The following is an 18641-nucleotide window of genomic DNA, read 5'->3' as shown; positions in this document are numbered from 1 at the left end:
TCTAAGCAGGTTGAAATAGATAAATCTAGTAAGTTCCCTTTTTTAAGGTCCTGATCATAAATTTAAACAAAACCAAATAACAACAAAATGAACTATACTTACATAATGTTAGTGATATGACTTGGTAATGCCTTTTTCCCTAGCTGATTCAAAGGATGGTGAAGGTGAAAGCAACCTGGATTGCCTCAAGTGTGTTATACAGCTACTGCATAAAGAGTGCACAGCATCCAATTAAACAGTGATGCTTCTGCCTGGGAAAGCTATATATATAAGCAAATGAAACCTGAAAGGACATGTTAGGAATACATAATTACAGTTGGGCCCTATTTAAAACACAGTTCAGCATTACATGTATTGAAATATAATAATCAATAAATGAGGATTCTGATATATCACAATCATAAATTACAAAGTTAGCTTGTAAATTGGTATTTATTTCCACTAATGTTCATGCCATTATGAAGTCCTACACTAAATGTGTCTTTTTTTCACTTCTATCGTTTAGATGTACTAAACAAAGGATAATCCTCTACATAGCTAAGTGTTATTTGTCAACTATTTAGTAGTAATTGAACAAGACCAGTGTAAGTACTGAGAAGAACATGAGCTTAAGCTCTATAAATCTCCAAAAAGATAAGGTATGTATGCAAATAACAATGTAAAACAGAATACAGTAAGCATTGGAGAATGCTAAAGTATTATTAGGCTGTGAGTTTCTATAGAAACTGGATCATGTCTCATTTACTTTTATATTTCCAGCTCCTAGTACTCGTACAGTGAAAGGAACATACTAAATGCTTAATAAGTGTCCATTCATTCATACATTTCTACAAATATTTATTAAGTGCTTACTAGATGCTAAGCATACAAAGATCCAGTTCCTGTTTTTGATGAGCTTACACTTCTTCCTTCCAAATTCATTCTGAGTGCCCTGGTTAAAGGTAGAAGGTAAGGACAGATATGAAGGGGCGGTACACGATGCTGAGAAGGCAAAGAAATGTGCTGTGTATGAAGCAGACGGTGGACTGACTTGAGGATACTGTGCTTTGAAATAGAAGATAAAATCAACTGTGGGCACCCAGTAGCATGGTTGTGCTGCAGTAATGAGTAGCTGAGTTTAGAAACACATAGTTTTGTCATTTTCTCCAACACTTCTTAAAGTTTTCAGGTATTTTGGATAAAAAATACAGAGTGAAGAATTTGGGAGAAAAATGGTTAAGTCTGGCCTTGCATATATCCATAACCCAAGGACACAGACAATAATGCGGGGAAGATCTGGAGAAGGGGAGAGAGCAGGATGGAAGGGGGTCAGTGAGGGAAAAATGGGGACATCTGTAATAATTCCAACAATGAAGATAAATAAAAAATAATAATAATTCTGAGAGGGAAAAATAAACCAAGCTAATAAAGTTAAAACAAAACAAAACAACAACATACAAGAGTCTGGCCTTCAGATAAAAAACAAAACAAAACACAAACAAAAAACCCAAACACCTGAAATAATGGAGCAAATGGTGAAGGGTAGAAAAAGATGTAAGGACAAGAAGTGGGTGCTATGTTTGGGAAAACAAGAGAAGGAGGTAAAAAAAAAAAGTGCATAAGGGGAGGAAGAAAGTGGAAGAAAAAGGGGTAGGACCTGAATTTGGAATTTGACATTTTGGAATTGTAGAACTCTTCTAGTTTATGAAAATATTCTGGGTAAGGCTGTGGACATTAGCAGCTGAGTGAAGTGGAGGTCAAGGACATGAATGGAATAGGTAGAGGTGATCAAGGAAGTATGAGATAGACAGTCCAATGAGCCATGACATGGTTGTTGACATCATGAATTGGTGGGGAATACTAAGATAGAAAGGAGATAGAAAACTATCACCAAATTATTTGAATGTTGGTGAAATACCAGGAGATTCTGAGAAAATGGCAAAGATGGTGAGTAGAATGAGAGACTTGGTAAATATTTCATGGGGCAAGAAATACTTGATATGAACCTTGTAGTACATATAAAAGTTCACAGTCAGAGAGATTGGGAGGCAGAGGAGAAGACTTTTAAGCCTGAAGGATGGTCTAAGTAAAGTCAGGGGAGGCAGGAATGGTTAACTTTCAGATTCATCATTACTGGATCTCTCACATGAAATGATCTGAAACAATTACATGGTTCCAGTCAATGGGCTTTACAGTATTTTCTAAAAGGACCACCAGCTCATATCTATCTCCCTTCACTCAATTATCTGAACTCCCTAACTCCTTTATCCCCAGCAAAGTAAACTCAACACCTAATGGTTCAACTGGTCCATGTCTGGTGTTTATATATGTGACCTGGTGTAGTAGATCTCCAACTGGTTCCATCTGATCTGACAAGGCCTGGCTAATTGGGTTCTTTTCAACATAAGGGGCTGCAGAGAGTCTAATTTCTTAATTTAATAGTAGCTTTTCAGAAGGTGTCTTGAACTTGCTTGTTTTTTCCTATGTGGACATGGCTCTAACTTAAGATGGTATTTGATCCTTGTTCTTAGAATTATACTTTCACAGAGTAGAAAGGAGCTTTGGAAGGTCATGTGGTCCCATCTCCTGCTCAATCAAAGACTTTCCCTAAAAATACTGTGGTCAGTTTCTGCCTGAACACTCCTCATATATTGAAAAATCACTAATTCAAGGGTAGATCGCTACATTTGTCTTTGCTGTAGTAAATTCTCAAATTAATACCACAATGCTGGGTAGACATGATCTGTTACTGTTATCGCCAAGTTGTATTTACTACTTGTATTTATCATTTTGACCTATCTGAAAGCACCTACACTGAGCCTGTAACAGATACACTATATTTGTTGAAACCAATTCTAAATCTTCAAGGCATCTTAACTGCTCAGTAGAGAAGAAATATATTTCAGTCATACTTCCAGTACAGTATAGTTTCACGTCAAAATCTGTTTTCTATTCATTATTTATTTCCAAACCCATTATGAAATGTGTAACCAGAGGAAGACTCTGACTTGGGTGCACATGGTAGCATATTTATGTTGTGCGTATTTAGAGAGAAAAGAGAGGGAAAGAAGCAGGGAGAAAGGGAGTGAGGTAAAAATAGATCATAATCTCAGCCCTTGGGTATATTATAAATACACCTGAATGTTAATTCCTACTTTTATAAAATGAGTACAATAATGTCTCTTAATCACAACAATTTTTGGATATCAAATGAGCTCAAGATAATAAAAGTGCTTATAAATTAGAAAATCTTATCCCTTTGTAAGACAGCCATACTTGCTTTTATGTGCAATTTAGAATATCTGTCCTTTTACTTCTTGATATTGTCACTTCCTAAATACTATACATTTATTTGTAGAAGCACTCCATTTCAGGAAAAATAATGTGTTCCTTTGGAAGGATGTTTCATCACACAGCTTCTCATTATTCATGTGAAATGCCAAGAACCTTGAGAAGACAGGAAAAAAATCAGTCCGCTCTAACTTCTCTGTAGCTCTCCTTTTGACAGTGCTCAAGTACAGGCTGATTGGCTATAGCTCCAGAGGGATTTGATGAAGCAAAGTGTTCCACAGCAATACAGAATCCAGCTGCTTCTGTCTCAAGGGAAGTGTAAGATACGACCTTGGTTGATCGCTCTTAGGTATGCTAGTTGTCTAGCAAACCTCAGAAATCCAAGGAAAAAGGCATAAGCCTTTATTGGTTTGTATTTTGAAGCTTTCATTATCATAATGTGATGTGCTGCAAATTGAATATCTTTACAGAAAGCTTAGAACAGCATGGCATTTCCTACTACGATAGCCTACTGACATGTTCCAAATAATCTTATCAATTCCTGTATCTTGATGATAACAAAATGTCATTATACAATATGTTAGTGCTTATAAAGCACTAAGTCCATAGGATATTTTAAACCTGAAAGAGTTCATGATGAGTGAGATTTAAATAACCATATTTTTAATACTCTCAATGTGAAACTAAATTTGATTTCTTCATGCTACACACATTTCATAGCCATCAAAAATCCTTCTTTCCTCTAAGGTCATCATTTTATTTCTGAAAGTAGGGAAATATATTAAAGAAAGAGGATTCCTCGATAATAACACTTCCAAAAGTGTATGTTCATAGATTCATATGCAAATAAGACCGTTGCAGGTAAGTACACATTTTACCTAATGGAAAAATAAATGAAACATTTTCTAAAAATGTGTGCAAAAATCTTTGTACTAGCAAATAATCTGAATATATTTCTAGAAACAAAAACCCTATTAACTGCTCCTCTCAAATTGGTTAGTTAACATGCTTAGATATTTTTTAAAAAATATATTTTTATTGATTTCAGAGAGGAAGGGAGAGGGAGCGGGAGAGAGAGAGAAATATCGATTATGAGAGAGAATCATTGCCCAGCCGCCTCCTGCACACCCCACACTGGGGACTGAGCCTGAAACCTGGGCATGTGCCCTGACCGGGAATCGAACCGTGACCTCCCACTTCTTAGGTCCACCCTCAACCACTGAGCCACACTAGCCAGGCCATGCTTAGATCTTTTATATAGTAAATATTCTATGTAGAATTTTTATATTTTCATTCTTTGTTTTTTCCCTTTCTCTCCATAATGTAAATATGATGAACTAAGCAGACTATTAAATAAAAATAGCACTCTTAATTAAATCAGTCATTTAATTATCTTTAAAAATCATGAAAAATCTCTATTGGGTTTTATTTAATACAAAGTTAAATCAGTGCAGGTGGAGGTGGAGGTGGAAGAGGCTATAGGGGTCCAAATGGTGATGGGAAGAAAGAAAACAAAAACAAAGTTAAATCAGCAATTTAGTAAACTAATCATTACTAACTACCACTGATAATAAATAATGAGCTCAAACATTTCAAAAACTTTTTGGACATCTTAAAGTATATCTATTTTCTTCAATGGGAAAAATAATTTCTGATGGCCGTAACACAAAAGTCTTTACTAGTTAGCTGATGTACTGCATGATTGAGTTGATCATGACATTTCAATCTGCATACGTACGCAATCTAAACTAATTTTAGTTTAAACTTAACACTTATTTGCTGTGGGATGCACAGAATAGTAGCAGAAATAAAAATTAATAAATATGAAAATTAATCCATAATTCTAATACTTTAACAAATCAAATCAATTTCAGTTTTTAGGGCATCTTGCATTCTTTGCTCTTATGCATACATAGACTTTTCCTGACAGTATAGGTAAGTTTTGGTTTTTAAATAGTCATAAAGTTTTCATAAATATCATGAAAATAAATAAATTACATAAATTAAATATAAATTATATAAATTAAATAAATTAGCTTCTCTGAGCCTCAGATGTATCCTCTGTACATTGAAGGGAGTGGTACTTCCAGGATGGCTATATAAAGCCATAGGAGCATAACATGTATACAATAAATGTTAGCTATGATTTTTTATTATAACACTAGAGGCCTGGTGCATAAAATTCGTGCATGGGGGGGGCAGTGCCCCTCAGCCCAACCTGAACCCTTTCCAACCTGGGACCCCTCAGGGGATGTCAGACAGCCGAATGTCCCTCTCACAATCCAGGACTGCTGGCTCCCAACTGCTTGCCTGCCTGCCAGCCTGATCACACCCTAACCACTCCCCTGCCAGCCTGATCGACGCCTAACTACTCCCCTGCCGACCTGGTCACCCCTAATTGCCCTTCCCTGCTGGCCTGATTGCCCCTAACAGCCTCTGCCTCGGCCCCCACCACCGTGGCTTTGTCCGGAAGGACATCCGGAAGGACATCCGGATGGATGTCCAAAAGATGTCTGGTCTAATTAGCATATTACCCTTTTATTAGTATAGATAACACATATGCCCCTAAAAAGTTATATTATTTTATACGCTTTAAATTATACAGTACATATTCAACCTCTTTTACCCTTTTTTTTTTCTAAATATATCTTGATTTTTTTTCATGGAGAGAAAGGGAGAGGAATAGAGAGTTAGAAACACTGATGAGAGAGAAACATCAATCAGCTGCCTCCTGCACACCCCCAACTGGGGATGTGCCTGCAACCAAGGTACATGCCTTTAACTGGAATCAAACCTGGGACCCTTCAGTCCACAGGCCAATGCTTTATCCACTGAGACAAACTGGTTAAGGCCCCCCACTTCTTTTTTTTTCTTTTTAAATTATCCACATTTGTAGATATGGCATTAGTTCATTTTTTCCATTGATTTTTAGAGAGAGTAGAAGGGAGAGGGATAGTGAGAGAGAAACATCAATGTAAGAAACATCCCTTCATTTGCCTTCCTTAGGAGCCTTGACCAGGGATCCAACTTGAAACCCAGGTATGTGCCAGGTATGTTCCCTGACCTGAAATTGAACCTGCAACCTTTCCGTGCACAGGACCACGCTCACACTCAACCAACCTATCCACTTCCGCCTGGCTGTTATACAATTTCTGGAATTTTATTTCAATTAATTCTCGCAAAGTCTGTGGTTTAGGTAATATTCACATTTTGCTGATGAGAAGAAGAAGAAGAAAAAAAACCCAACATCTTCATTTTGAGACATTATTCTTCCCTCATTGCTGCATTTTCCTGCCAGCCCTAGAAAGGCTCTTGACAGCGGTTTCACTGGTATCCAGAGTCAGAAGCATTCTCCTCACCACTACCCTCTCCAAAGCCTCCTCTGCACTGGTACTGAGGCTGTCCTGGAGGGCACAGAGGCTAGGTAACAGAGACAAAAACAGGATTTGGACCACTGGAGCCACTGTATCTACCTCTCTGCTCTCAGCCTTTCTCCACCGTGCTGGAGAAGGCAGGGCCAGCAACTTCCAGCAGCACCGAGCTTCCGGATAGGCCAAGGTTTGTGGTGCTAGCTCTTTGGACACCGTAAGTGCTGCAGTCTCTCCCTGTCCAGAGCTGCTGTCACCCCCGAGGTTATAGGGCTGCCCTGGAAGTCCTCTGCGTGCCTCCCTTCTGTGGCAAACATGGCAGTGGACTTGGCGATGTAACTGCTATTTTTAGATTACTTTTAAACACTGACTCTGCTTCTCGACTGTGGGACATGTACAAAAAATCCTTAGGCATGCTTTGACTTTCCCTCCTGCCGGTGGCCTTAAATTATGCACATACACACCCGCTCCCCCCAGGTGGTTGTGGGCACCACATCTGCGGGAGAGCATCGGTGGCCAGGACATTTCTCTGCATTATCTTAGGCTCCTATGTCTTTGGTTGAGTTGGCTGTTCTGCTTGCTTTGCTCCCCTGCCCCCTTACTCCCATCAACTTTGGGCCTTGAAAATATCTTGGTTCTCAGGTTTAGCTCAGGTGGTGTTTGGGAGGGTCTCAGACTGCCTGTGTTTGACAGCAGTTCTGGAGACCGAGCAGATCACGATGGCTTCATGATTCCTAAATCCCTCCTCCCAGGTCCTTTTTCTAACGGGAGTTAGGTTGCCCAGATGTGACACTCATTCGGTTTAGGATTCACCCATTAGGACATAACATATTTGCAAAGAACGGCTTTTGAGTGGAGGATACCTGTGAGGAGTGGAATCAGTGGTGAAAGGAACCAATGGCGGATTTGGAACCCCCAGATAGGGAACCTCACTCACTCCCTGCAGGTCTCCCCACTGCACTCCCTGCATGTCTCCCTCAGCGGCCGGCCTGGGCGTGCAGGAGGCTTGGCTTCCTTCATCGCCTGGTGACAAAGGAAGTCAAGCCTACCACCCGCTCCACCAACTCCATGGCTCCGGCCTACGCTGCCATCTTTGTGGCTATGGGCGTCGCCATATTTGTGGCTATGGGCACCACCATTTTTGTGGTGGAGTGATGGTTAATTTGCATGTTACCCTTTTATTAGATAGGATGTGTTTAGAATTTGACATTTTACAAAGTTCTTTTATGTGTTGTTATCTCACCTGCTCTGTTGATCTTCACAAAACCATTTTAGTTGATAATGTCATTGTTATTATCACTATTAATATTAAGACAAAATTGGTAAAATTACTTCTTCTTTTGAATCAAAAACATAAGATCATATCCTCATAACATATATAAGTACATTTCAATCACCTACATCACACAATAACCTTGTCCCTAAATATTTTATGATTTTTCCCATTATAATAGTTGCAATTGCTCTTTCACTATAATTTCTATTAGTTTTGATTATTTAAAGGAACGATGTTGATTTTAGTATATTTGTTTCATGTTCAATAGTTTTATTGAGTTCCTTATCACCTCTTAAAAATATGGTCAGTTCTTTTGGTTTTCTGAGTTGTCATATTTCCAAAATAAATTCTATATTATAGAATCATATTAATATACTCAGCCACTTAATTGGAAAATGAAAAAAAACTAAGACTAGTTATCTATCATGATATCATGATATATTACAATCTGCCTGTTAGAAACAAAAATTCTATTTATGAGATTATTTATCTGTTACTAGTAAGTTTCCTTTAGCTTGTAGGTTGTATTACTTTATGAATTTTTCTCATCGTTCTTTCAAACCTCATAATACCTTGACTGACAGGAAGACATGATGTTACCGTGTGGAAGAAAAGGAATCAAAGAGAAACTACACATTTTTTCCTTCTTCTTTGTGAGTTTTAAATATTATTCTTGGGGATGAGAGAATAAAGGGATGAGTAAGAAAGAGGTCTAAACTGCATGCACTTGCACACTTGGGAGATTTTTGCTGTTTTTTTTTTTTGTTGTTCTCTTAATGCATAGCTGGCTAAGCTCCTTTTCATCCTAAACTAGACCTTCAACTCCCCAATACAACCCAGAATATTATTCAGGTATAGGAGGATAAATTATTTTGTGCCTTTACTTGTCTTTTCCCATCTACTCCCAGAGTAGACTGCTTCCTTCAAAAAGTAATAATAAAATGTCTTTTTTATATTTTTATTGAATCAGTTGGTTAACAAAACCAAATAATCTACTGCCAACAGCAACCTAAAGGAATCCACTGTTGCCGCCGACATATTTCATTTTTATTTAATCATGATTTGTTTTTAGATCAATTATAAAAAAAATGGTAATGGCTAAAAAAAGGACCAAGTTGATACAATTATTTTCACTGCAGACCCAGACAATCGGCTTCAGGTACGGATTCTGTACTCACGGGGGAAATGATTAGAGGTGGATGGATTGACACTGTCCCCACTGTCAGCACTTTCACTGCTGGAAACTTCATCATCAGATTCCCTCACGGAGGAGCAGGGCGAGGAGCCGTCAACTTCTTCAAACTTCCTCTTTAAAATTCCACTCATAGCTGCAGCGCTGTCACATGTACCTGGAACAGGAATGGGAGCAACGAAGCATTGAAATATGTGACCGCTGGATGTGCAGTCAAGGTCCCCAGAGTCATTTCTAAGTGGCTTTTTATACATGAGCTGAGCTTCACCTTGGAAAGATCACCAAGCAGGTTTTTTCAAAAAATATCTTCAAATTAACAAAAATTACTTTACATTAAATATGGGCATTTGACCATTTGCTTGCCAAAATGTACCATTTTTTTGGACATAGTTCATCTTATTGGAATACCTCTATTCTGTTTTGTTGGCAAATAAAGAAAATCCACCGGAGTCCATGAAATTCTGTAATGAAAACAAATGCCAGTGTCCCCCAAAGTCTTAAATGATTACTGCTTGTAAAAAATTCATCTGGAAGGAACACAGATAAGTATGCACAAATGCCATGCTCAAGTTTTAAAATCAAAGAAACCTAATTAGCTGAGTACAGTGAAGCATATGAAATCAGTTCTAAATTTTAGGTAGTTTCCATTTCAATATTGCAATAAGGTGAAATGTGTCCCCATGATGCCTGCTTGCTGAAGCTGTTGCCACTGTTTCAGGAACTATCTAAGGCTGTTTACCTGGGAGATAGCACTAATTGGTGAGGGGTGGGGAGCGGGCATAGTTTCTCCTAAGTCCTTTCTCTGGGATGTATGGGCTTTCCCTTCTCCTTGGGCTGTCTCCACCTTCCCCATTTACCTTGATGTGTGTATAGTCAGCTAAAGGATGGAAACTTTCCTTGCAGTGAAAGGGTATTTTGGAGAAAACCTATGTATAAATCAGCTTAGACATATGTACTTGGTTTTACATTGTTAAATTAGATTAACTTAGCTGAAAGTGTTACTAAATCGATTCCATGCATTCTATCTTCCATCCCATTTATCAGCTCATTTGAATTCATTTGAATTCTTGAAGCCATTCTCTTCTTTTCCTGCCAGAGCGTAGCCATCAGCCCTTTGATCAGGAGGAAGCAAGACCCTTAACACTATTCTGATGCCCACTTAGTTACATTAGCCAGGTATTGACCTCAGAAATCTCTGAACTTACCCCTCCTCTCCACAGATCACAGAGCAAGCAGCTTACCTAGATCCCCTTAGCTGGGCCAGCTCTTCAATATCTAATTCGGTAGTTTTCTTTCACAGAGGGCTACTTGGATTAGTAGCCTCAGCATCACCCAGGAGGGAGACTGTTAGAAATGCAAATTCTCAGGCCTCTCTCCAGCCCATCTGAGTCAGAAATTCCCAGGGGGCGGGGCCTAGCACTCTGTGCTTCATGAAGGCTTCCAGGTGATCTTGATGAGCACTCAAACTGGAGGACCACTTGTCTCATTCTAGTCTGCTCTCCAGCAGCTTCTCCCTGGACTTGTCCTTTCTCGGGTATGTCCACACACCAGCCCTAGAGAGTCACAGAACCCAGTACTCAATTCCTAGTCAAAAGGCCATCCGTGATGTGATTTCTAGTGAAATTATTAGACAGGTATGAGATGTCTCCTAGGTCTATCACTGAGTTCAATGTACTCCACTCATCTACACATGTGTTGAGGAACTGGTATGAATATGTTTGACTCCTTGGGTGGAGTAGGGGATATAGAAGGGAGTAGAATATGTTACCTGCCCAGCCACTCTGCTGGGCTCCATCGAATTGTGAGCGCTCCTAAATTGACGTTCTGCAGCCTGTTTTAGTAATCCATGTCTTTTTGCACTTACATTAACAATGGAGAAAACTGATCGCAATAAGAAGATACTGCATTGTCCACACTTTTGAGAATAAAATCTTTATTCTGACTCTGATTTTACCACTATTCAGATTAGCATATTATTTTCGCCATCTAAAAGAGTGTGAAATGCATAAAGTGTTCATGCATATCTGAGCACGGAAAAGAGAAAGATATTTTAAGTAAGTTCTTGAAATAAAAGTAGGACGGGATATAAATTTTAAAATGGTTCACTTCAAACAAGATGCAAAGAAATGCATGAGGGAGAAACTCCAAGACACAAAGTAATACAAGATATAAACCTATTTTTTTTAAAGTACATTTTTATAATAAAATATTGCAATGGGAACAGTTAAAAACCATATCATTAAGTTTCCCCAGCTTCCTTAGGAAAGGCAGGGTCCTCAAGACACTAAATTGGGGTACAGGGAACCATGTTCCAATATGGTGAGATGAGTACCTTTCTCACTTCCTCAAGAATGAGAGGGGGAATCTTGGGAGGGGTGATAAGAGAATTAAAAGTCATTTCCCCCTTTGTTTTACATTTGGAACCAGCAAGACTTGAAACCATGGAGTTGAAGGTTGGATATAATTTCTATCTACATTTTTGGGACTGAAAAAGCCTAAGCTAGACCCATGTCAAAGAAAAAAAAAAAGGCACTGACTGCTTAGAGTAGAATTAGAGTTTTTAAGATAAAACATTTTAAGTAATTACAGGAGGGCATAACCTTATACCCATGAAATTGGTTAAGTGCTAAATGGCTTGTGCAACAACCAAGCGTAACATCTATCTGGTTTCACTGCCTTTTAAAAAAATGTGAGTGTAACAAGATGTCATCACAAATTGTGAGGGTCAAATGACCCACTGCTTCCCAGTATCTTACCCTTGATTTAGACCTAATAGTGCAGTGGTTTTCTGCTACATCATCTACCGTATACTATCTCACTCGGGAAGAAAAGAATACAAAAATTTTGGCGGAAGATAAAGCTGGGTAGGTACTCATTTATTTTAAATGTGAGCAGCTGAAAATCTAAACCCCGATAACAGCCTTTTTTTTTTTTTTTAACACTACTGTTTTCCAATTCATGAAACACATGCTAGTCAAGGGCATCACCATTTCTCACTTGAACTAGGACAAAAGCCTCCTGTTTATTTTTTCCCATCCACTACTGTTTGCTTTCAATGTGTTTTCCAGGTTGCTGGCAGAAAGATAAATTTAACATGCAAATCTGATCATGTCAGTCTGTAGTTTAAAACTCTTAAGTGGCTTTGGATTGCCTTAGGATAAAGTCCGAAATCCTCAAATGGCTTATAAAATCTGTAACAGTCTATTTTGGCTAATCTCTTCATCTTCATTTTGAGTAACTGACCTTGTTGTCAATATTTTAGCTTGAATGATCTCTCAGTTTCTTCTCCACCCTGTCATTTCTCTCTGGCATCTAGGCCTTTTTCTTGGTTCATTTAAAAAATATTTTCCCATGGCACTCACCACTTTCTAAATCCATGTTATTTATTTATGTATTTCTGCATAAAAAAAACAATGTTTATTGCTTATTATTTTTGTCTCCAACTAAAATATTTAAGGGTAAAGATCTTTGTTTTCTTTACTAGTATTCCAGGGGTCACGGCCAATGCCTTATATATAATAGGAGATTAATAAATATGTGTTTGATGAATGAATGAAACCTTTCCATTTCCACACTTCAATTTATCTATCAGTGTCTGATTTCTTCGCTGGATTGAAAGCTCCATGAAGCAGAAATCATGTTCATCTCATTCACCACTCTCTCCTGACTAACTATATATCTCGTATATTTGATTGAATGAGAATCAAAATGAAAGATAACATTGACCTCAAAACGTCATATATATATATATTTGCTTGCAAGCAACCTAAAAGCAAATTCTAGCTAACTTAAGCACAAAGACATCTGTTGAAAAACCACTAAACTAGTTCATGCAATCTGAGATAGAGCTAAAACCTAAATGCATTTCCTCTGAGGAAATATAGGAATAAGGACAGCTTCTAGGATTCTGACTAGAAATTCCTTGATCTTTTGTCTAAAGTGCTACTATTACCAAGTTTAAGCCCAACAACTGTTCTCTATGTCTTGCCTTTCAAGTTTAATGTTTCAAGGGGTGAAGAAGCCCACCTTGGGTCAGGTGCCAGGCTCTGATCATTCAACTACATGACCAGTAGGCAGGGAGCCACCCAATTAGGTAATACTCCAGAGACTCACTCAGAGGCTTCAATAAGTTCAATTGCATTTCAAAGTCACCATTCTCTCCTTGGCTAACACTGATTTATCTTATTTTTTCATTTATTCATATGGTCCATGATTTCACCACTTGGACAGCTCCCTCTTTTCCTGTACCCACATGCCTTTTCTATTGTCAAATTTAATTAATAACTACTTTATTTTAAAACTCTGTGATCTTGGATATCTGTTGTTGTTGATTAACATATAGACTTATTTCATATTTGTATTAGATGTAACCACTGCTCAGAAGCCTCTCAGCACATTTAATGAAAAAGTAGTAAAGAAGTATAAATGTTTCCAAATCAAGAAGTTAGATAAAAATGGAAATTTTAATGCCTTTGGAAGAAAAATGGGAGCTAAACTTTGGGGAGCACTCTTTTGATATCCCAAATATCTCATAGTTTCCACAGGTAACACATTGAGTTCTTACTATCCCATTTATATTCATCTAATGTTTAATCCTTTTTTTCTTCTGACATCCGCCCCTATTTCCTAATGCTTTGATATGTATTTTAAGAAAATGACCACAGGAAAAATGCCTTAAGAATATCATGGATCCCCCAATTCTGAGGAGCAAGTTATCTGGTTTGCAGAAAAACCACTTTAGGGTTGCCAGACTTAGCAAATAAAAACATGACACCCAGACAAATTTGAGTTTTAGGTTAAAAAATACCATTGGGATATATTTATACTTATTATTTGCTGTTTACCTGAAATTCAGATTTAATTGGGCATCCTGCATTTCTTTTGACAACCCTAACTGGAGCTCTTGACTCTTGGTGAGAAAATAGAATGACTATGAAATCAACAAATACAGTTACATAAGAAATGCCACCTGCCAACTGACTACCATACAAGAATATTTCTGACCCTAACCAATCAGATTAAACACAGTAAATAAAACATTTACAATCATTAGGATAAATCATAAATTTATCAAAGAATTTACAATAAAGGTGACAGGTGGGTGGTGGTTAATAGGTAAAGGTCAGGCTTGGTCTATCACTGATGCAGAAAATATATATTTAAAAGGAGGTAATTTTGGCATGGCGAGAATTTCCTTATATAGTAATGGGGATGTCTTGTTAGTAAGATGCTGTCTCTTCCCGGGCTTGAAAAAGAAAAAAAAAAAAAAAAAAAAAAGGTGGTGAGCTGTGAGTTCCCAGGTCATTTTACCTGGTAGGTCCTTATTCCATGGAGGCTGCTCAACCAGGAGCTTTTCCTGCTACTCTCTCAGGACCAAAGGGAGGCAGGTAGAGCCCTCAGTTCACCTTTACTTGGGAGCCTGGGCTTATCTCTTGTATTGCTTCCTTGCTAATTTAGTAGTTAATCAACATGAGAGTGACCTTAAGCTGCAAGGTCATTAAGAAAGACCCTTCTGCCTAGTGAGATGGCACGTTAAACAACCTGACATAGGGGGTATTTCTTCATGACTTGTCAAAGAACAAAATATTTATTTTGCGTTCTCATCAAATTCTTCCAGCAAACACAAAACGCTAACAAACTATGATAAATTTCAATTCTAACTACTTTGATAAGGTGAGGCTGATTGCTTCATTCACCAAGGGGCTGGGACTTCACCAAATTCAAATGATGAGATGAAAGGCATTGCCAACAGGTTGATGAAATTACTGGTGTGTGGCTCATCTGTGGTAGCAGGTGGGACAAGCTCAGCGAGATTATTTACAATGTCACACTTCATCAACCAGATTATCTACTGGGCCAGGTAGCGGATGAAGACGACAGTTGCTCAATCAATGGTGTATAAGTTTTATTCCAATATTTAAGAAAGGAGAGCTCAGCTAAAAAAAAAAAGTGCTATTTTTATTCTTTGGTATGATATCTTTAGTTATCCAGATGTGTCACTAACTATCAGGATACAATTTTACCTTAGTTTGTATTAAGTCCTTTCATCCTTACTTTTTCTAAACCATGATTTTAAGTAATCTTTGATGTTCTCCCCTAATACTGACACTATTACTGACCTTACACTATTCTCAAACACTGACTCTAAGACGTGGCCCCTGCTAAAATGAGATAACCATTATTTTAAGAAGTTGGCATCAGATTTTAATGCCTCGAACACTTAGGAGTTCACACATTCTCAGAATGCTTATGCACTTCTCTAAACAACAACAACAAAAATATTTTTCCACAATACTAGGGCCATTTTTACTAGAACCCATTTGGCAAGAAATTAACGTAATTACCACCAAGAGGATAAAGATTTGGCAATGATTTCACAAAGTAAAATCCCGCAAGGTGTTTCAATGGGGCACCACCAATGTGAAAAATGCTGCTGGTCGCTTGCCAATGTGAGAAGCAAAGCACAAGTTGGCCAAATACACTTCTCTTGTCCAGGTGCCTGCTTAAGCCAAGAACCCTAGGAGCACTCCTGCCTAATGAGCATTTTTATTTGAGAAATAATTGTAGGGTTCCCCAATTATGTATATGTTCCTTGTGCCGGAGTTGCCTGTGACCTTGAGTTAAAGTTCTGAATTACTTTATGTGCTTAGGATTTCAACATTTTGCAGCTTGATGATTTGTAGTTGGAGAATTTGATGAAAGAAATGAATGTTTTGCCCTAACCAGTTTGCTCAGTGGATAGAGCGTCAGCTTGCGGTCTGAAGAGTCCCTGGTTTGATTCTGGTCAAGGGCACATGCTCAGGTTGTGGGCTCGATCCCCAGTGTGGATCATTCAGGAGGCAGCCAATCAATGATTCTCTCTCATCATTGATGTTTCTCTCTCTCCCCCTCTCTCTTCCTCTCTGAAATCAATAAAAATATATTTTAAAAAAATGAATGTTGTATCAAGAAAAAAAGTGCAGAAGAGCACAAATGCATGCCATCTTTCCATGTACTCTCAGTTTAGAACCTCTGCTCTGGTGACTTGTACCACTGCCCCAGCTTGGGTGGCTATTCCAGAACTTGGAGAAATGATTCATTGTGATCGCGTTAGTTCAAAGCACGACAGAAGTTTGGGCATCTGTTGCCTCCTGTTCCCTTTACTACCAGGGTTACCCACTTCCTAGGGAAGACTTCTTTCTGGCTCCCTCAGTTCCTTCTGCCATGTGTGCCAAAGGGCTTACTGCATCTCCTGGGGACACTCCTAACCAAGTTTAAGGGTTTCTTTCTTCAGTGCTCGCTTGGCTGCCCTAAATGCCGTGTCTGTAACTTTGTGGCTTGGTGAAGAATTGACTAGAATGGTTCTAGGTTGAGTACATTTCCCCCAAAACAGTGTCTGTCTTTCCTAAAACATAGTTTAGGTTCCTTGTTCCATTTATAATATTATAGTAAGCCTTTAGTGAGTACCCATCAGGGCCGGATACTTTGTACTTATTCTCTGTCATCTTTTCCCAAATCCTATAAGGTAGTTTTAACAAAGAGATGGAAGTTTCAGAAATCTAGATAATTTGCCCAAGAGGCCTGACTGACCCAAACTTTCTCAAAAAAATATTCTCTGACCAGCACCACACTGGGTTAAGTGACCCCTCTCCAGTCATAGCACCTGCTTGATGCATTTAGCAATACTTCTTACACTGAATCACAACTACTGATTTAAGTGACATTTTTCTCACCCATTACTATCAGATTCTTCATGGACTGACTATGTACTCCAGTGCTTTCTCAGTGAATGAATGGTCATCAATTTTGGAGTCTAATCTTGGATCAGCTCCTAACAAGTAGCCTAATTTTAAGTAAAAGGAATACCTCTCTTCCTTATCCACTTATCAAAATAAGGGGCAAGGCATAACTAGTGAGAATAGGTTCTGATGTAATGCAGTTCCAAGTACCTGGAGTAATGATAAAAGCAGTGGCCTCCTGGTGCCTCTAATGCCCAACCCTCTTCTCTGACTGTGTACAAATTGCAAAGGCTAAACTAATTTATGCCCTGCTGATATAGGGATGGATGACTACTCTACTTACTAATGGTAAATGGGTTCTTTATGACTCTCTCTGGCTAGGGGAACCCCAAGAAATTTTCTGTTACCTCCCATGGGGATTAATAACCATTACAAACAGACAGAACTGTTTTTTAAAAATGCTTCTTAACGCTAAACATTGATCACTGGTTGGTATTTGGCAACATGGTGTAATAAAATACATATGGACTGGAGTCCAAAGTCCCTCCCTAAAGTAACTTTCAGGAAGCTCTTCTAATTAGCAAGAGTGGAGAAAGTCAACTGAGAACATAATAAGGCTTTTAAAACTGTTGAAAATTGATCAAGTGCCTGTTGTAAGCCTATTTTTCCCACTCTAACAACAAAAGTACCAATAAAAAATTTATTTTATATGCTTGCTATTAAGACTAAAGAACAGTACTTAGCCTAATTCCTTGGACGACTGGCAAGACTTACCACATTAAGAGAATAAAAGACCACACAGACGTGAGGAATTTAGAATTATTACTGCAGCGCTGGAAGATTACACATTTTTTTTCCTCCTTAGCTCTTAAGAAGTTTCACTTCAGTCTTTTATGAAGTTTCTGATTGAATAATAAAGTAGACTAGCAAGTGTTATTTAAGAGATATGATATCCTTTTCCTTTGGAAGAATCATCAGAATGGTCTGAGGGAAAGGAACGTTTGCAAACATTTGTCTCATAAAGTATTCTAAAATGGACATCAGAATAAAATATGGCCAAGCTTTTAGGGCCATTCCCATTTAAGAACTGGGATGCTGCCAAAAATACTGTGCAGAAAATAAAGGAGATTTTAGAATAAGTAGAAAACAGTACTTTGGACATTCTTTAAAATAAATCACCACCTTAAGCAAGATATAGATTTTTTTACACCTAAGGCAGAGGACAATACATAGTTGCCTGACATTGCATTAGGCAGCAATTAGTAAAATAATAAAGAGTGTAAGATTAGATATCTAGATTTTCAAGTCTTAATGATGGTTCTGCTTGCAAAGATTAAAATGGGTTTACATAGAAATAAGTCACATCAAACTCATATAATCTTTTCAAGGTTAGAAACCCACTATTTAGAAACATTTCTCCCTTCAAATTGAGTTTCACAAAAGCAGAGAGTCATGACATTCCTCCCCACCAATTTATCCAACTTGTTACCAATGTACATTAATAATTAAAAAAAACAACTTCTAAGTATGCTCCTATTAAAATGATTTTAAGTTAAAAATATATTTTAAAATTTATTTTGAAAATCTTTGTGACCAAATCAACTAATGCAATATTTCTAAACATCATTTTGATACAGAGAAACTTAAAAATAGCAATATATCTGTGACATAGAGATTGTTTCATGATTCAGACAAATTAGCACTAAGTCATTAGGTAAAATTATACTCATTGTGCTCCATAACAGCATTGGCTCAGCAAACATTTTTTGGGCCAGGCTCTCTCTATAATCAAAAAGTCCACAGTCTATGGATGAGAC

At 37.9% G+C, this 18641-nt stretch overlaps 1 protein-coding gene across 2 annotated transcripts in view; it reads right to left on the bottom strand.

Moving 5' to 3' along the window:
• The window catches only part of CSRNP3 (cysteine and serine rich nuclear protein 3), a 136571-nt gene that overhangs the window by 52321 nt on the left and 65609 nt on the right, over positions 1-18641 (bottom strand). For both annotated transcript variants that reach the window (XM_028141076.2, XM_028141075.2), the window contains exon 3: positions 9093-9263. In XM_028141076.2, coding sequence (XP_027996877.1) covers positions 9093-9263 — 171 coding nt within the window. The remainder of the gene's footprint in view (positions 1-9092; positions 9264-18641) is intronic.

Source organism: Eptesicus fuscus, chromosome 11 (assembly GCF_027574615.1).
Source record: "Eptesicus fuscus isolate TK198812 chromosome 11, DD_ASM_mEF_20220401, whole genome shotgun sequence".
Lineage (NCBI taxonomy): Eukaryota > Metazoa > Chordata > Mammalia > Chiroptera > Vespertilionidae > Eptesicus > Eptesicus fuscus.
The sequence above is the reverse complement of the archived record's forward strand: the minus strand, read 5'-3'. Positions and strand labels throughout refer to the sequence as shown.